Genomic DNA, 21,005 nt, shown 5'->3' with positions numbered 1-21,005 from the left:
CATCCGGGGACTTCAGGAGGTAGTCGGCACACCTTTCCCCCAACCAACAAATGACCGTGGCAACGGTCCTATGTTTACTAACGTGCATGCTATAGTCGCCGATTTATTTGGATCCAATGCAATCCGCCAACTTTAAAGCCCCTTTTCTCTGAACCTATGCCTTTCTGGAAGCGAACAGCCTCTATTTACGGCCGGAACGGTACTTCTAACTGACGTTAGCTTAGCTGTAAGCCAACTGGATTAGTATGGAGTTGGCGCCATCTGTTGGTGAGTAGAAGATGTTGTTGGTGGAACTATCTGCTGTCTCGCGGAAGTTTTATAGGCAATAATGATTGTAACTTAAGATCCTTGCAAGTTACAACTATGTGTTTTCTTTCATGTATAAGGGAAAAAGTGGTAGAAAAGCTATTTACCACTCGGGGTCGGACATTATGCTCTGATAATGTCCTGTGTGAGGGTGTTATCGGACTCGGCGAATAGCAGATCTACATGCTCACAACGCCTCGCAGCGCGAGGCGTTGTGAGCATGTAGATCTGCTATTTTCACAATAGAATCGCGTTATACAAAATGTAAAGCCTCAACTCTTAGTGCTCGTCAGGGTGGGGGGTCCCCAGTTCAAATATGATTATTTTGGGGGTTGTGGCCTGAAAAGGTTGAGAACCACTGTTCTAGGCAACAAAAAAATCTTGTCTTTTCACAAGTAAAACGATTCATATTTGCTTTGGAGACCCTCTGTAATCACCTGGAAGCCTATGTTCTGTAGTTCAGCATGGAGGTGATCCAACACTCTCCGACCATCAAATATGAAGGCTGGCTTAAGCATCTTCTTGTGGATCTTTTCATAGTCCAGCTCCTGTGGAGGAAAATTAGGATTTAGCTCTTATCGATCCAAGCTGTTTACATGTGATTTCCTTAATGATTCAAGATTAGATTTTTTTGTAAAGTCTGTGCCTGACCTTAAACATGTCCCACTCGGTACAGATGACCAACGCGTGTGCACCCTGGCAAGCTTCATAGGGATCTGTTGTCACGGTTACCAACTCAGACACTTAAGAAAAAGAAGGGGGAAAAAAGCCAACACCCGCAGTTAGTAGTAATCAGCATTGAGTCATCAGTCTCTTGATGCTTAGTAATACTTATGGTCATGGACAACGTTTTCAGAAAAGGAACTATGAGCATTAACCTTTTTTTTTAAAAACCTTCAAGGACTGTTATTGTGTTGTTAAGCAGTACTGGTTCGTTTTTTCATTTAAAAAAAAAATCGCAATTCAGAGTATAGCAGGATTCCTACATGTTTTCCAATTCAAAATTCTATGCTTCTACTTACTCTAATATAAGTGAATATTTTTGTCAGTGTATATTAATTAATAATTGCACCAGCTGGTCAGTTGGACAGTCAAACTATACTGCAATCCTCAATTTCTAGATTTGCAATTTGTTAAGACTACATTTGTTATGGTTTGTAATGTTACTTAGATTAATTCATGTCTTTATTTCATTATTATTATTATGCCAGACCAGTTACCTCTTTCTGGGTTGTCCTCTGAGATGTTGGGCTGGGAGAGGTCATGAATGATTTGTTCCTTAAGGACTTTTGGATCATAGATGAACAGCTTGGCCCCCTCATCCATCAGATACTTAGAAATGTAGATACTTGATGACTCTCTAGGGTTTGAAACACAAACATGCAGCTCATAGAACCTGACTCTAGGATTTGACCTTTCTCATAGAACCTGGACAGAGGTCAGAATACAGCAAATATTTGCTTGCATTAATCTTTTATGGACACTGCTTTTGTTAATATACTGTATATATAGCCATGCCCAAAGGTAGATACATATTCAACATGCACCCTTATACACACTTAACAGGTCCTGGGAAGTGATAAGAATTTAATGATTAATTGAATACAGTTTCAATATCTGCAAGAGTGTGATATGATCTTTTACAGAACAGAGCTGTTGCTGAGGTGACAAGAGGGCATGAGATATGTAAATATAAGTTAACCACTTGAAAACTGTCCCTAATTTCATTTTCCCTAATTTGGGCATTGTATTGAAGGCAAAGGTGTTTCAAACTTTTCAAAAAAATATCTACCGGCTATTTTTACTAGTTGCCATACAACAAAGTACATACAGTATATTGGGCCTAAGAGGTTGAAGTGATTTGAGACCTACCTCGTGTCACCGGTGTCTTTCTTAAAAGAAAAACCTAGCAAGGCAATCTTCTTGCCAGTGACTGTGTTGAAGAGACAGTCTATGATCCTGCAAGCAAATCGTCTTCTCTGGTACTCATTCATATCGATGACCTAATTGGAGAGATGATGGGGTAATAGTATGAGACACGACATAAAGGAAGAAGATATTGATATAGTGCTGTGAAATGTATAGTTTAGTGTGGTTCCCACCTGCTGCCAGTAACTGGCCACCTCGGGGAGGTTGAGGGCCTCACAGAGGTACACAAGATTCAATACATCCTTCTGGAAACAGCTGCCACCAAAGCCTGGTCAGGTTCAATTGTGAGAGAGAGAGATGGAGAGATACAGCACATTAAAGGGATAGTTCACACAAAGAATAATGTTTTCTATCGATTACATGGAGACTTGAATTCATTCAATTAATTTTGGGAGAGAACTATGCCATTAAGCCAGTTTTGGACAGAACAAACCACTAACAATAAGCCCTACTTAAGCCCCTTTTCGACTGCAGTTTTAGCACCACACCACACCACACCACACTACACCACACCACACCACACCACACCACACCACACCACACCACACCACACCACACCACACCACACCACATAAAAATATCTACATTTTCCATTACAAAAAAGTACCCCTATCGGTAAGAAACAAATTGACCCTTTTAACTGATTATAATACAATATAAATTTGTATTACAACTATCTTAATTATAAGGCACTGTAATGGATAATAACTGTGATTATAATACATTATAAAGTATTAATGTATTACTATGATAATTAAAATACACTATAATAGATTATAATAGTGGTTATAACACAATAGAATCTATTATCATGTATTACCTGTACAACTATATCCTGGTGGTCTAAATGAAAAGTCAGTGAGTGATCAGTCATTATGAAGTGTTTGGCCCTGTTTGGCCTAGCTCAGACCTACTCTAGAGTGGATACTTTTTAGTACCCTGTTTAGTACCACTTTCACACAACTCTACCCAGGTCCTTGTAGTGGAAAACCTGGCACAAGTGGGCGGTGTGGTGTGGAGTGGAGTTGGGCCAGTGGAAAATGGGCTTTAGTTGACTGGGGCCCCCTCCTTTTTTCCTCTTTGCCAAAATAGCCTACCGGTATCTACAAGGTCACAAGTTCACAACACCTACGGTAATCCTAATGCAACATGTTGTGAGCTTGTAGATCTACCATTTCACAAAATGTTCACCCCAGAAAAGAGAGAGACGTTAGGGTTCACGTGGTTAAATATGAACAATTCAGTCTTCAAGTGTGGTATGCGTCTCTCTTACCTATGCTGGCTTTGAGGAACTTGCTGCCTATTCTCTGGTCCATGCCGATAGCCTTAGCGACCTCCTCCACATCAGCTCCGGTGGCTTCGCACAGCGCACTGATGCTGTTGATACTGCTGATCCGCTGGGCCAGGAATGCATTGGCCGTCTACACATACAGTACATAATTTTGTTTTGTGTTCGTTTATCGGAATAAAAAGGACACTCATGGATACACTTATGCTGCATTCACACTAGCGGTAACAAAACAGGCTACAAAACATTTTCAATGGAAGCCCAACTTGAAGCTAAAAACTGAAATCTGCCACTTGTTGCTGCATGACAGGCGTAACAAAGAACAACTTGAGCCGACTTAAAACTTTTCAGCACTCAGTTAAGTGTCAATCAATCTTATGTTTGTGTTTATCCATTTCCACTCCCCTTCTCTCTACCTACAAATTCCTGCTTCATTCTGTGAATGGAAGAAAAACGTATTCTTGCCGTTAACCAGTTCCCCATGCTATTTATTTAACCCTCCCTTTTCATTTACGCAATGTGGCTTGAGCAACAAATCAACACCGCAGCAATGTAGCTGGCCACGCTTGTTAATTTCTTTTAGCCATTGTTTCCGCTTGTGTGAACACAGCATTACACAAAAAATAATTGCCTCACATACCAGTTTGGAAAGCTCAGAGGACCATGTGTTTGTGGTGATGATGCGTGCCTTGGGTACCCAGTTCTCATACACAGCACACAGTGCTCTGATTGCCCTTTGACCTTCCGCTGTCTCATCTCCACCAATCAGGACACGGTCGGGCTCCTTCAGGTCACGCACGGCAGTTCCTTCCGCAAGGAACTCTGGGTTGGAAAGCACCTGGACAGATGTGGGGAACACTGTTTTTTAATAACTTGCATAATGACAGACCTGAGACGTCTGGCTCTAAAACAAACACGCATACACACCTGCAGATTGAGACTAGGTTTAGTGTTCGCATCAAATATACGTCTAATGCTCTCGGCAGCCCGGACAGGAACTGTACTCTTCTCTGTGACGAGCTTGTAGCCATCTGAAACCTCCACAATCCGCCTGGCACACGCCTCAATGTACTTCAGGTCAGCTGCACGGCCTTAGGTCTTGGTAGGGGTAAACCTCCACGTATGAAAAAAGTTATTGAAAAAACACGGTCTGCTCACGTATTAGGAGGGTATTATGAGTCACCAGAAAAAATAATGGGTGTTTTTAATGAATCTATCATGGTTAAAATGGAGTTTGAAGTTACAATGGGTGTGTATGTGGAGAGGGCCTGGGCGTGTTGGAGGTGGTAACATTTACATCAAATATCTAAATACTGAATGAAGCAAATTTAAAACTGTTCAGGGTGTTCATACAAGCCTGATTAGACGGGAAAAAAAGTTTTGAAAGTGTAATATCCCTTTAACTTTGACAGTGTACAAATGGAACACACTGTCAAAGTTACAAACTTGCCAAGGGTCAATTTAGACCCACATAAAGGACATTTTCAGTGGTCTGAGTAAATATAATGGTGCTACTCAGTGGTTCTCAAACTTTTACATTCAAGGTCTCCCCTTAACTTTGACAGTGTACAAATGGAACCAAATGGACCCGTTAGGGTTCATTTGGTTCCATTTGTACACTGTCAGAGTTACAGACTTGCCAAGGGTCAATTTAGACCCCCATAGAGGAACATAAAAGCCGGTTTTCCACAGGCCCAACTCCACACCACTCCACACCACACCGCCCACTTGTGTCAGGTTTTCCACTACAAGGAACTGGGTAGAGTGGTGTGAAAGTGGTACTTAACGTGGTACTATAACGGCTCCACTCTTGAGGTGGTCCGGCCTGGGCTAAAGCCCCTTTTCCACTGGCCCAACTCCACACCACTCCACACCACACCGCACACTTGTGTGAGGTTTTCCACTACAAGGTCCTGGGTAGAGTGGTGTGAAAGTGGTACTAAACGGGGTACTAAAAAGTATCCACTCTAGAGTAGGTCTGAGCTAGGCCACACAGGGCCAAACACATCATAATGACTGATCACTCACTGCGGGTTTTCATTTAGACCACCAGGATATAGTTGTAATACATGATAATAGATTCTATTGTGTTATAACCACTATTGTAATCTATTATAGTTTATTATAATTATCATAGTAATACATTAATACTTTATAATGTATTATAATCACAGTTATAATCCATTATAGTGCATTATAATTAGGATAGTTGTAATACAAATTTATTGTGTATTATAATCACAGTTAAAAGGGTCAATTTGTTTCTTACTGATAGGGGTACTTTTGTGTAATGGAAAATGTATATATTTTTATGTGGTGTGGTGTGGTGTGGTGTGGTGTAGTGTGGTGTGGTACGGTGCTAAAACTGCAGTCGAAAAGGGGCTTAAAGCCCCTTTTCGACTGCAGTTTTAGCACCACACCACACCACACTACACCACACCACACCGCACCACATAAAAATATCTACATTTTCCATTACAAAAAAGTACCCCTATCCGAGCAGTGATAGCTGAGTGGTTAGTGTCCACACCTAGGACTCCGGATGCCCCAGAGGTCGCAGGTACGATCCCCCGCTCCAGCTATCACTGCTCCCCTCTCCCCCGCGCTCCTTGTGAGCAGCACTGGGTTCAGCTGGGTTAAGCTGGAGAAAAAAAGCAGCTGGGTTGGGCTGCGATACTGAATTTCCCTCGCGGGATGAGAAGGTATTCATTATTATTATTATTATTATTATTATTATTATTGGTAAGAAACAAATTTACCCTTTTAACTGTAATTATAATACAATATAATTTTGTATTACAACTATCCTAATTATAATGTACTGTAATGGATTATAACTGTGATTATAATACATTATAAAGTATTAATGTATTACTATGATAACTAAAATACACTATAATAGATTATAATAGTGGTTATAACACAATAGAATCTATTATCATGTATTACAACTATATCCTGGTGGTCTAAATGAAAAGTCAGTGAGTGATCAGTCATTATGAAGTGTTTGGCCCTGTTTGGCCTAGCTCAGACCTACTCTAGAGTGGATACTTTTTAGTACCCTGTTTAGTACCACTTTCACACCACTCTATCCAGGTCCCTGTAGTGGAAAACCTGGCACAAGTGGGCGGTGTGGTGTGGAGTGGTGTGGAGTTGGGCCAGTGGAAAATGGGCTTAAGTGAGGCCAAATCAGTGACGTATACACGCTGCTGATACTGATTGGTCAGAGACAGAGTCTCACGGCAGAGCTGTGTCTTTCAACACAACAACTTGAGACAGATTTTAGTATGCATACCCCGATGGTCAATTTCAACACACTGAAGACCATAGCTGGTGCAATAATCCAGCCCCTCTTTGACTACGGAGTCCACGTATGGTATCGTGACGCACCACAAGCCCTGAAAACTAAACTCCAAACAGCCCAAAATAAACTAATTAGGGTCCTGCTTGGCCTTCCCTATCAGACTCACCTCACCGCTTCTCACCAGCTAAGAGTGGGGTGGCTCAGAGTAGATGACAGAGTACAGCAACTTGCAATGGGCCTGGTGTACAAGATACACTACACCACTATGATACCCAAGTACCTATCAAAATACTTTATAAACATTAAGGATGTCCATAATTACAACACCAGAGGCAGCACCACAGATCACTTTCAAGTTTCAACCCAGAGTCAAAACCAACAAAGGGTCAAACTCTTTTTTCTGCTATACCACCAAAATGTGGAAAGCCTTACCGAAGGCCATAAAGGAGTGTGGATCACTAGCATCTTTTAAAATTGCCCTGAAAAACCACTTACAGGCAGCAGCCGTTCGCAACTGGTAAAAAATGAACCTAGCCCAACCCTACCCTCCCCTACCCCTTCTTTGTATATACTGTTTGTTTTAGACTTACTGTCTTCTTTTTTGTTTTTCTTTACATATCTACTGCATAGTACTGTGTTCTATTTGTCTGTCATTCAATGTTATATGAGATACTTAAATGGTTTCCAGTGGAAATAAGCTTAGTCTTTTCATGGATCTCCTTTTAGTAGACCTTGTACCAGTGAACTGTACCGTCATGAAACTGTACCTTTTCCTATGCAAACTCCTAATAAAGTCTTCAATCAATCAATCAATGCAGTCACGGCTGCAAATCAAATATAAAAGCAAAGCCTGTTTGTTTTATATATCTGAGGCAGAATTGTGTTCCCCAGCCCTGCAGTTGAGATGCCACGAAGCACCAAGAACATTAACCAACACAAACATAGGCTATATCGTTGCGAGGCGCAATTATCAACGGCAAATGGGTGGGTGACGTGACGTAACGTTTTCGCTGTCCTCGGTGTCAAACATGTATAAATAAAAAATATATTTGTCAAAAACCTTCTGAATATTGTGCAGGACATTAAGCTTTATGTGAACTTACTCAAGATTAAAACATTTCATTCCTCATTTCTTCAGAATTTTCAACCAAACATGGCAAAACTCATATGGTGTGACTGTCCTGACCTTGTTTCTCAAAGTGGGAACTTGAATAAAACTAAGAAAAAGAATTGCTAAAAATCATTTGAAAATGAATTTAGGCTAAAAAAAAAATTCTATTTGTGAGCCTATATCTTTGCAAAGTCAAAGCATAATGTTTTCAGTCATTTCTGATCAAAAACATTTTGTCCCCCAAACCAAAATCATTTGGTGTGACACTAGTTTGGACAAATTAAACAGGCAATTATTTGGACACCTATTGGCTAGAGAGGTCCTTCTTCTGTAAGGCTATTCAGCACTCCCAGCACAACTGCAAGACAGGTGTCTGAGGTGAGTTTTGATTTTAACATTTTCATGAAATGCCATCTTGTTGAAACTTTGACAAACTCACCACTTTGGATGTCTGTTGGTGTGACACCTTTTCATTAAAAAAAGCTTAAGTTATTTGAAGTTTTGGTCATATTTCCATGTAGATCTAGGTTGCTTTGTTATAGCTAGCATGCTGTTAGCATGCTAATGTGTACATAGTAGCCTCAAGGTAAACCTAAATGCAGAAAACGTAATATGGTGTGACACTTAATCATAATGGTGTGACATGTCTGCTTGTCACGCCATATGACTTGATTGTCACACCATATGATTTATACTGTATTTTTACATCAGGGAAGCAAGCACGACTCCAAATCTCTTCACTTCTGAACATTTTTACCGGGTGCACGGTCGGGAAAGTAACTTTGAAAAAGAGCATCTCCAAAAGAGAATACCAGCACTCACGGACATGTCGTTTAAGGCACTTTTATTAAAGTGTTTAAGTTGGCATGGCACGCCACAGAGCAAACATACAGCGAACGTTTCGGCGTCAAGCCTTCATCAGCGTTGTGTCTCAAACGACATGTCCGTGAGTGCTGGTATTCTCTTTTGGAGATGCTCTTTTTCAAATTTATACTGTATTTAACTACAGATATAACAATAAATAACAAAGTTCCATGTTTCTTTTGTACATTTAAACATTTGTTTTAAACATTTTTACATAAAATGTAATTTAGCTTCATTCAGTGATACTTCAAATTCATCAGACAGAGCAGAAACCCCTTCACAGAAACCTTAACATATTGTTTCAATCTAAACAATATTTTCTCTTTGTCTTAAACTATACATTCCATTTTCTTTTGTCAGCTGGAAAATGACAAGTGCTGAGAGAACGAGAAAGTACAGGGAGAAACTAAACAATGACCCAGCAAGGAGAGAGGAGGCAAAGGGGCGAGACTGCATTTTCTACGAAGAGCAGGAGGTTGTCTGTGGCATAGCAGAACCGCAACAAGGCAGCCGGTTTGCTACCCTCACCAAATACGACTGGCTGATGTACAATACAGTCTAAATAAACCATCTCAACCATCTCAGGCTCAACTCAAGCAAGACCAAGGAGATGGTGGTGGATTTCCGTACTTCCAAGAGAGTCCCCCCGGTGCCAAGCACCATTAACAGAGAGGTGGTTGAGTTCGTGGATAACTACAAATTCCTCGGAGTACACCTGAATAGTTCACTGGACTGGTCGGACAACGCGCAGGCGATTCACAGCAAGGGGAAAAGCAGGCTGTTCCTCCTGAGAAGACTGAGATCGTTTGGTGTGTGCAAAAGGATGTTACAGATGTTCTACCAGTCTGTCATGGCAAGTGTCCTCTTCTTTGGTATAACATGCTGGGGTGGCAACAACAGAGCAGGTGACACGTTTAACCTGAACAGACTGGTGAGGAAAGCAGGCTCTGTCGTTGGGTCCTCTCTGCAGGGGGTGGAGGAAGTAACCAGGGTGCGATCAGCGAGGAAGCTGGACTCCATCTTGGAGAACTCCTCCCACCCCCTCCATCTTGAGATCACCAGCTACTGGAGTAAGAGAGGAAACGACCGCTTTGCCTACCCAGGACGGAGATGCGAGAGATTAGGAAAATCTTTTGTACCGGCTGCCCTTAAACTGTACAACGAGACACATAACGGACGAATGAAAAGGACTTCCTTCCTAACTTAGACTGACGGAACTATTGCTGTATTGACTTTGACCTCTAAGGACCTTCCAGGGAAAGTGCTCATGTGCGTCTTACGGTGACATGCTTCCTAGTTTCTTCTTCTCTGAGCTGTTATTGTTTTGTTTTTTTGACTTTGCACTATTAAGTTGGAACTATTGCTGTATTGACTTTGACCTCTAAGGACCTTCCAGGGAGAGTGCCCATGTGCGTCTTGCGGTGACACGCTGCCTAGTTTTCTGTTTTTTTCGCACTGTTTTTCGACATTGCACTATTAGGTTGTGTTGGTAGTTTCTGAGTATGTGTCTTGTTTAACAATGACAGTGAGATACTTGTTGCACTAACTAGCATTGACTGCTTTGGTCTCTTTTTGTAAGACACTTTATGTATATATACTTATATTTAATTCGCCCCCTCTATTTGATGCACCTTCTCTTTTTTGGTACTGTACTACTCTTGTTTTTACTCTTATCTATTTTTTCCTACTTCTCTGTAACTTTGTAAATAACTGTATACTGCTGTGCTACAACTGGACAACTACATTTCCCCCTTGGGATAATAAAGGTATCTATCTATCTAAATGTATAATCTAATCTGATCTAATACTTTTGTACTTTCACTCACTGGACTGGACAGTGGACAGTGTTAAGGTAGGACCTGAGACAAAACTAGCGAAAATAGCTGATCTACAAGCTCTCAACACGTTGTGCTGCGAGAGCTTGTAGATCAGCTATTTTCGGAGTTGCGCAACCCAGCACTCTTTAGCTAGTGGAGATGTGGTGTAATGTCATGATTCCTAATTACATTTGTTCAACACAACATGCTGTGTTCAAGTTCAGGAGACTTCGGAAAAAAGCAATTTACCTGAATGCTGAGTTCTGTTTCCACTAATTGGTGTTAATAAAATGTTGCCTTGGCTCCAAGTGTGGCTATGCGCCTTATTGTCTCTTTAGGATCCTTCTGCCGTGGGCCGGCAGAAGACTTAGGTGTGCGTAGCATTCCTGTGCACATCCTCATCATCCATCTACTACTACAATTCTTTCTTATCCCATGTTAAAGCCCTACAATAATATCCTGTTCAGAAATATTAAGGCCATGTTATCCTGGGTAATTGTTTAATCAATCAGTAAAGTTCAGTACTCACTAATAGGTAGGTTAAAACACAGTTTGCTTTGAAGATATGATCATACGGTGTGACACTAAATCATTTGGTGTGACATTCCAAATAGTGAAAAATCATACCTTTATTAATGATTAAACCAAAAAAATGTTTATGGATTACATAGAGAATATTAGCAGGAAGAGTCACAAATATTTGTGTAATTTTAGAGAAAGTTTTGACAGAATACATTTAAAATATGTTGTAAGATCATGAACATGGGCCTCACACAGAGTGTCGATTATGAAAAAAATATACAGATATAATACATTTTCAAAAAACTATAGTGGATCACTGGTTAGTTATGATAAAGGACTTTGATAAAGTGAGTAACTTAAGAAAGATGTACTCCATTTTCATTTTATGAACAATTATTTTCATGTCACATCATATGACGATTTTAGGCACAAGTACAACAAACTGCTGAATAAAGTCTGATTCCAATAAAATATCTAAAAACAAAATGTATTTCCATAAGGTTGAGAGTGAGTAGAACAAAAGTAAATAACTTTTATGCCTGCAATTTAAAGTTTTTTTAAAAACAATTTTTTTGGGGCGTCACGTCACTGACCCACATGCGTAGGCAATCCGTTATTTTACATAGATCTCAGTGAGATGTCTCCTGTTTGTATTTGTAACTGCATGTGTTGAATGGGGGAACGAATCTACGTAGCCTACATCTACTGTACTGTTGCTGCGCTAGCATAGCCTCTACATTAGCTTACTTCTTTGTGTAGTTTGGCCAATAAAGTTATTATTTGAGCATGAACATCCCGACGTTAGTCGTCGCTATAGTTGTAAAGACTTGATGAAGAGTGAAGACCTGTGTGAGTGTGTGGCATCTAAAACATTGTCCACCACATCTCCGTGTTGAATGGGGAAAAGAATCTACAGTAGCCTACATGTACTGTACTGTAGCTTAGCATGTATGCTAGCGCAACTAGCCTCTACTCTTCTTTGTGTAGTTTGGCCAATAAAGTTATTATTTGACTATGTTCACCCCAACGTTAGTCGTCGCTATAGTTGTAAAGACTCGATGAAGACCTGTGTGAGTGTGTGGCATAAAACATTGTCCACCACATCTCTAAAAATAATTAGCGCAAGTTAGCATCTCCGTTGTGTTTACAGACTGAGAAGAGTATCCATATGTTGAAAGGGGCGTCGGTTTCTTTCGGGAGCGGAGGGGAGGATACAATCGATTCTTTGCACTGCCGATTCGATACGATACAAAATAAAACGATACGATTCGATTTTAGCTGTTTTCATTTCGATGTACTTCGATTTTTTAAGTTAAAAACGATATTTTGAGCTAGGGCATGCCTCGCGAGCCTCTATAGGCCTTGCATCTGTGATGTCACAGTAGGGTTACCAACCGTCCCGTAAAATACGGGATCGTCCCTTTTTTGGAAGCTAAAAGACGTGTCCCGTATTGAACTGAAACGGGACGCTCTTTGTCCCGTATTTGAAGGTTGGGGGATAAATATGAATGACGGGATGATTTAATTGAGAAATGACAGCGATTTTGCCTGTCAGAGAGCTTCCTCTCTGCTCTCCTCTCAGTCAAGTGCTGCATCTCATTGCTGAGTGAGGCGCTGCGCTCAGTGCGCTGTTTGCAAACAGCTGATTGGCTACAGTGTTGCTAAGACACAGGCTCCGCCGCTCCGCCGCCTATCACAATCCGTTCCCATGGGCTGTAGGTACAGTCCACAGTTGCCTAAGCGAAAGTGCGAGCGATACAACAGTACTCGGCTCAGAACAGTTTAATGTCTTTAAAAAAGAAAACGCGTGTCAGAAGATTGTGTACAAACAGATTAGACATGAATCCATGATAGGTGATAGCCTAAACAACAAAGTGAAAAAGCAAGCAGAAAATAAGCCATGGATATATTGGTATTCCTGGGAGCACAGTATTTCTTGTCTGCCAACTGCTAAAGCGACCCCAGACTGGCTGGTATGTGAAATAACATAAGCATGCGTTGATTTTGTTTTTAAAACCTAATGGTTATTACTGTATGCCAATATGATTAAACTATTGTTGGGTAACCAAAGAGTGGGCAGATGAGAACCAGGTAGACCTGTTTTGGAAGGAAAAATAAATCACCACATGATTTTAAGGTAATAGGACATGGCCCAAAGACACCCGAAATTATATTGTGAAAGGAAAAATATGATTTAATATAGGAAAATGCCCGTTTTAGCCAACTTAATAACCGAAAATATCCGATTTTTCGGTGGCGGATTCGCCGCCGCACCTTCCTCAGAAATATAATGAGGTGTCCCGTATTTGAAACTCTCGGAGTTGGCAACCCTATGTCACAGTGATGTGTCAGGGGAACCACGGAGTGAGGCATTACCCATCCAGATATAGGCTATATGTAGGAATATATCAGTGTTACGATATTAACCTGTGGGACGCATAAAGTGAAGGTGGGGGCCGCATGTGGCCCCTGGGCCACTAGTTGCCCATGTATGGTCCAAGTCCACCTCAGAGAGGGGAGAACCCACATCCTTGAGTTTAGGCACCGCTGGACCCAAATGTTTCAGTGGCCTGAAACGTTGCATGCATAACCTCCACCCCACTTTGTCTTATTTTATTTTACTTTACTTATGTTTGAGTGGTGCTCCTGGAAGGAGCTAAGCTCCAACATCTGGTTTTGTCCGGACCCCCCGTGGCCTACATTTGGCCTAGATATGGCGATATGGCCTACATCTGGTCTAGATATAGCCTAGACATGGCCTAGATATGGCCTACATCTGGTCTAGATATGTTATGGCCTAGATATGGCCTACATCTGGCCTAGATATGGCCTAGATATGGCCTACATCTGGTCTAGATACAGCCTACATCTGGCCTAGATATGGCCTACATCTGGCCTAGATATGTTATGGCCTAGATATGGCCTACATCTGGTCTAGATATGTTATGGCCTAGATATGGCCTACATCTGGTCTAGATATGTTATGGCCTAGATATGGCGATATGGCCTACATCTGGTCTAGATATAGCCTAGATATGGCCTACATCTGGCCTAGATATGTTATGGCCTAGATATGGCCTACATCTGGCCTAGATATGGCCTACATCTGGCCTAGATATGGCCTACATCTGGCCTACATATGGCCTACATATGGCCTACATATGGCCTAGATATGGCCTACATCTTGGCACAAATGGCTCAAAGTTTGTTTGGCCAAGTGGGACCCTTGATGAAGTACCGCTCCCTTCACACTAGGTGGGACTTTTTTGTTATTAGTTTTCAAATCAGCCTTCACACTTCACACATTTTGGCCTTTAAATACAATTCATACTCACAGCCCAACACCGTGCAGCCCGATTGACATTTACACATGGACTGGGCTGTTCCCTTTATTTTTTTGAGCAGTTGTGTATGACCAGCATTTCTGGCAACGTCATCATTAACAGCCAATCAGGGACCAGCATTTCTCGCAACGTCATCATTAACAGCCAATGAGGGACCAGCATTCCTGGTGATGCCAGTGGTGGTGAGCGCACCTCATGGCACGTTCTGCTGACAAACAAGTAGGCCATACATGGCGTAATGTGCACAGGTCGCAAGTTGGCACCTTGACAGAGTGAAACTCTAGTTAGTGTGGTTGCCAGTAGGGCAACCACACTATTGTTCTAGAACGGCCTGTCAACTTTTAGCCAATCAGGAAGCAGCATTCTCGGTGATGTCAGCATAATAGAGTAAGTCCATTGAGTCAATGGGGGAGTGGTGCTAGTGGAACGGAGGTGAATCGGACGTCCCCACCCGGGCTCGAACCCGGGTCTCCCGCGTGAAAGTCCAATATCATAACCATCACTCCAAAGGGACATCTCTATGGAATGAGAGCAGATATTAGACTTTTGAGGCTTCAGGCTGGGGCTGCGACTCTCTCTGTCACACTAGCTTGAGGATTTTGTAGTGTGTGTTATAGGTTTGAACATGGGTTCTTTTACAGTGGTTAATTAGTATGGTAGGGGTGGGTGGCATTTCTTTTGTATTGGATCTTATTTGTTAAGTAAGAACTATTTCTGTTTGCCACAGGTAAGTATAGGTAGGATTTTAACATTTCATTATGACTTTATGTACAGGGGCCCACCCCATGTTTTAAACTTTCTGTTAATAGATCACTGTATTTTGGAGTTTTAAAGGGGTGTTGCTGTGGCTTTTTGGGACCGGGAAGGAGGGAGTATAATTATTCTTCTCCAATCAACCTGCTCCCTATATAACCGGACTCCTTGCACACAATATATTACTGTCATGGTTGGTGTTCCTGTGTTGCCATTGTATTGCATTGTCTACTTGCTGTAAGGTTTGCAGAATTTGTCATTGAATACTTTAAACTCTACTCTGAGAAAAGCAGAAAACCAAAAACACAGGACACTAAAGAGGCTGAAAATGTCACCACATTCTACAGGGCCACCATGGAGAGCATCCTGACAAACTGCATCTCTGTCTGGTCTGGTAGCTGCAGTGAAGCAGACTGAAAAAACTGTGCAGAGAGTGGTGAAGAGGAGAGGATTATTGGACATCAAGGACATTGCCCAAAACCGCTGTCTGTCAAAGGCTAATAAGATCATGTCTGACCCTACCCACCCACACCAGGGACTGTCCAACCTGCTGCCCTCTGGTAAGAGGTACCGCAGCATCGGGAGCACAACTTGCCTGGCTCCAGCCCATAGACCCGGCCACTCCCCATAGACCCGGCCACTCTCCGAGCGGACTGGTTCTCTTGGTCTGGTGTTGTCATATGACACTGAAGTTTCTTTGGTTTCTTCAGTACCAAACCAATGAAATCAATGCAATTCGGAGGAGGGGTGGGTCTAACGAGAGAGCAAATCAGCAGAAACAGAAAATCAACAGAAACAGTGGAGGTAGGGGAACTCAGCCAGAGCTCTTAATTGCTCCCTTTGAACTTCAAAAGGGTTGTGAACTGCGGTAATTGATTGAGCCATACAAGTGTCAATAGCTCGTTAGTGATCTCTCTAATCAATGAAATATCAATGACAACAACCTGTTTGATGCCTGTCATAGAGGAGAGGGGGAGGGGGGAATGTTTTTGTGTACACACAAGTCAAACACAACCCCTCCCACCAGATCTCTTGGGAATTTCAAATTTCAAATCCCCTCCCCTTTGAAATCTCAACACATTGGGACAATGTCAGACTCAAGCTCTTGCGCTGAGTCTGAAATCAGGCTAGAGCAGAACGGCCAGATTGAGTACGAGTTTTTTTCCCCAAATCATAACATTGGTGAACTCTGTAAAAGCTAAAAAGGCCTGTTAACAAGTGCAATATCCCCTGACCGTTCTCCTGTAAGAATCCTGTTGTGCAATATCTCCATGAATCTGACTCATGATTTTAATTATTAAGTGGTGTTTTTAGTTTTAGAGTATTTTAACGTTCTTTTAACTAGGAGCCAGTGAAAGAAAATGTCTTTAATTTATGCATTTCATGTATATATTGAATGACAATAAAGCTATCTATCTATGTGATGCTCACTGCCATCAGACTCCACCATGTCTTTATTACCATGTAGCTGAGGAGAGATAATATGAGGAGAGATAAAATGTATGTATTATATAAAATAGTTGTAGCTGAAGAGAGAGATTTATATTAAATATACTGTAGCCACCATAGGTCGTAAAAGTCATTAAATTAATTCACTGTCATCTGACCCCCCCCCCCCCCCCCCCCCCCCACACACACACACACACACACACACACACACACACACACACACACACGCAGACACACACACACACACACACACACACACACACACACACACACACACACACACCACAAATCATGTGGACTTTGTGATTGGCCAACTCCGACTGCTGGGCTCCATAGATTGGCCGAGCTTCGTGTGACCACTCCGCTGTACTAATTAAAGTGTCACCAGGCACAATAGAACTACATTCTGCCAGAGAGCAACACACAGCAATACATATATTATTATTATTACCTAGACAGACAGACAGACAGACAGACAGACAGACAGACAGACAGACAGACAGACTGTAGCAGGAGGCAGCACAGCAGTTACTGGTGAACAATACAAATACAGCAACGAGTAGTATCAGAATCATACTACTGATTCAGAACCCAGAATCACAGGTATAGCATAGCAACATACCAACATATCAGCAGGGAAGTACATTCCGAACCCACCTCTTCTCTTAACTCACTGGAAGCGACAGTAAGTGAGTCTGTGAAAAAAAAACATTCATATAGTCTTGAAAGCAAGCGGCTGTGCAACACGGTGTTGAGGAGTGACGTTAGCAAGTCAGTGGACTTGGCAAGGCTGATCAGGTCCGAAACAGTAGAATATATATATTTTTCAGTGACCCATCAGGGGATCCTGAGGAGTTGGGTGGTCACATCCATATCACAGGATGTACCGCTGGACTGTGGATCTGGACAGAGTACCTGGAGGAGACCACCGTGTCGCTGTGGCAGTGGGACAGGACATCTACGCCATCGGATTCTTCAAAAACCTCAACGACCATTTGACGACCGACATGCATGTCTTCAACACAGTGTCTCTGCGCTGGACCAAGTTGCCTCCGTTGACGATCCCGAGAGGAGAATGTCCTCTCGACGGCCTGCGATCATATTTTCCCGACGTGGCTTTGTTGATCGATGGTATTGTCTACATCTTGGGGTTTCTTTTTAATCACAATCAATTTCACTTTATGCTCTTTGCGTTCGACTTGGAAAGCCGCAGACTGTTTAAGCCGGAGGTTTCAGGGAACGGTCCGGAGGTGACGCCGTGCGGCCGTGCGGCTGCCTGTGTCTCGCGGCGGGTCATTTATGTCTTTCTGACTGACCCCGGTCGTAGTGAGATCTGCAAGCTGGACACCACCACAATGGTCTGGTCTTTCATTAACGCCAGGGGCATGGCGCCATGCTCTTCAGGAGGAGAAGGGGGGCGTAATCGCATCGCCAACATCCCAAACATCATCGGGACAAAGATGTTTGTAGTCGGGTGCGGAAAGATGCGCGGAGAGCGCATGCTGTACGTGAGCGTGTTCGACACGGAGACCAACTGCTGGCTGAGCTCGCCTCGTGCCTTGTCTTCTTCTACAGAAATGTTCACACAGTATGACTGCGTGTTTGCTTACAATGGAGAGCTGTACATGTTGGCGGCTCGTCCTCCGCAGCACAACACAATATATCTGTGGAAGTTAAATCCGGTGACCTTCACCTGGAAGAGGATCCAGGCCAAGGGGAAAGTCCCGCATACACATTGTGGGATGCAGTGCTGCGTGGTGGGAGACCGAATCGTGGTCTTTGGCAGCATGAATTGGGTACATGATAATCTGCACATCTTGGACTTGAACACCAGTCTCAAGACGTTATGCAAGCTGTCGGTTATTCAGTACGATCTGGAGCAGTCTCAACTGCCACAGCACGTCAGATGGGAACTGGCGGCCATGAAGACCAAAGAGCCAGAGATTTGTCCTTGTGGAAATTCAGTAGGATTATGGAGTAGTGTCCATGTCCATCCCTAGCCTTGCACGGCCAAAACCGTGGCCAAAAATATGTTCTGATTTCCAATCAAATGGCTGCATTTGGAGCGACCTGCCTCACACCGCTCCTGATTGGTCGAACGGCTGCAGCAGCTCTCACATTTTGAAAACAAACATGGCGGCCCCCATACCCGACGCGAGTTTACAAATCGCAAATAAAAGCTGTATTAAGCGAAGTTTTATCTGAAATCAACGGCATCTCAGAACAGTTTGCACTTTTGGAATTTCTGTCTGGAAAAGACGTGTTTGCTGTTCTGCCGACAATGTTTTGATGCGATGATGACTACGGACTGGACCTGTCAGTCAAAGTGAGTAACTACGTCATCGTAAAGCGTTGTCTATGGAGGACTCCCAGACTCTCCCCTGGGAGAGTCTGGCTAGTCCATCCCCACCTCAGAGATGATACTGAGTAAGGCTGGGCAATATATCGAAAATGTATCGATATCAAGGTATCAACATGCAAGGTACCATTGTTCCCTATTGAGCTTGGCACATTTCCTGGGGCAAGCTGCCCAGATCACACATGTCACACGTGTCTTCTTATTCTTTTGTCTGCGCCCTTTGAGGGAAGCAGTCGCATCTCAGTTCGGCTCTGCAGTCTTCTTTTTTTCTTGTGGTGACTCATCACATTGCCCAAGCTGTGCATGTCTTGAGGAACTTTGTTTTATTTGTGTATATAGTAGTTTAGGCTTTTTTCCTGTTTTTTTCTGATCGGCTGGCAGATAAAGTGGGGGAAGGGCCTTCTGTGCCTTGCGTGGAACAATGCATAGGATACAGCGGCCTACCTCTTATCTGTTTAACTTTAGCCTGTCTTAAGCGTGTGGCACTGGGGCTACGGGACTGGCTCGTTGCTTTGGTGTTTTTATGGAGACATCAGTCTGTTGGTGCCGTGGGCATGGAGATGTACGTGGACCTTTTTGTGGATGCATGTGAACATGGCGGCGGGACTCGGGAGTCAGATCAGATCCGGAGTAAACTACATCCGCGCGATGTTCACGCAGGAGAGGAGAGGAGGCCTACACGCTGTCGTCGTGAAAGTCCGTGACTTGGGCCGGAGAGTGCCTGGAAAGTAGTGGCTTTGAAACTACATTGCAGTGCACATCACGGGGTGATCACTGCTTGGCTCCTGTGACTTGTTTTATTTTCATTTTTGTTTATGTTCTGTTTATTTCGTTGCTGAGTGAGGTCAGCAGACAAACTGACGTGAGTGAGATGAAAAAAACCTGGGTGAAGTGTGCCAATCTCAACAGGAAACAATGGTGTACATATCGCCGAAGACGGCTTGAAATGAGGTATTGGTGTATGTGTCAAATTAATTAACAGACACACTATGCATGCTCGTAGCACATGCAAAAAATCAGTCCATCTGTAACCAGGTGTGGTTATTTCAATAAAACCATTGTTATAAAATGGAAATAAGGCATTTAATGTCTTTATGTGTGCTGTGCAGTGTGCATGCATGGGTATGCTATTCATTATCTGGGTTATTCTATGTGTACTGTGCAGTGTGCATGCATGGGTATGCTATTCATTATCTGGGTTAGGCAGGCAGTGGACCAAGAGCAGAAAAAAAACATTAAAAACAATATAAATTATGCATTTTTTTTTACATATCGTGACTAATATCGATATTGAGGTATTCAACAAGTTTTCGAATATAAAAGGTCTTCCTAGTATCTCCCAGCCTTTTAGTGCAGTATGTTATGTAATCCCTAGGAATTTTTAGCCAAAATTGTTTTTTTTTTGCTGTTTTGGCTTCTATAGGGACCAAACTATCAGAAAATGACGGGGGTCAAATTTTCAGACCCTTCCCTCATTTCCTGGGGGCGTGTCACTTCAGTTTTGGCCCTATTCGGCCTTTTTTTCCCAATTTCCTATAGGACTTTTTTGCCCAAATTGATTGTTTTGCTGTTTTGGCTTCTATAGGGACCAAACTATCAGAAAATGACGGGGGTCACATTTTCAGACCCCTCCCTCATTTCCTGGGGGCGGGTCACTTCAGTTTTGGCCCTATTCGGCTATGTTTTCCCAATTTCCCATAGGAGTTTTTTGCTAAAATTGATTTGTTTGCTGTTTTGGCATCAGAAAAGTATTGGTTTCAAATTTTCAGACCCCTCCCTCATTTCCTGGGGGCGGGTCACTTCAGTTTTAGCCCTATTCGGCTATGTTTTCCCAATTTCCCATAGGATTGTTTTGCTAAAATATATTTTTTCTTTTGGGGTTCCAATTGTCAGACCCCTCCCTCATATCCTGGGGGGAGTACTTTACAGTACTTTATAAACAACTTCACAGTATATTCT

General features: G+C 42.6%; 1 protein-coding gene across 1 annotated transcript; it reads right to left on the bottom strand.

Moving 5' to 3' along the window:
* Window positions 1-695: 695 nt before the first annotated feature.
* Window positions 696-15,918, bottom strand: LOC308282269 (UDP-glucose 6-dehydrogenase-like; the record flags this gene model as incomplete). The annotated part of the gene is made up of 9 exons (XM_080722615.1): window positions 696-854; window positions 958-1,049; window positions 1,527-1,666; window positions 2,179-2,309; window positions 2,409-2,503; window positions 3,509-3,656; window positions 4,164-4,361; window positions 4,451-4,614; window positions 15,834-15,918. The coding sequence occupies 9 exons, from the start codon at window positions 15,916-15,918 to the stop codon at window positions 696-698; spliced, it is 1,212 nt and encodes a 403-aa protein (XP_080578741.1).
* Window positions 15,919-21,005: the final 5,087 nt, after the last annotated feature.

This window comes from Nannobrachium achirus (genome assembly GCF_963921795.1).
Source record: "Nannobrachium achirus genome assembly, chromosome: 3".
Taxonomy (NCBI): domain Eukaryota; kingdom Metazoa; phylum Chordata; class Actinopteri; order Myctophiformes; family Myctophidae; genus Nannobrachium; species Nannobrachium achirus.
This window is presented reverse-complemented; position numbering and strand designations above follow the sequence as displayed.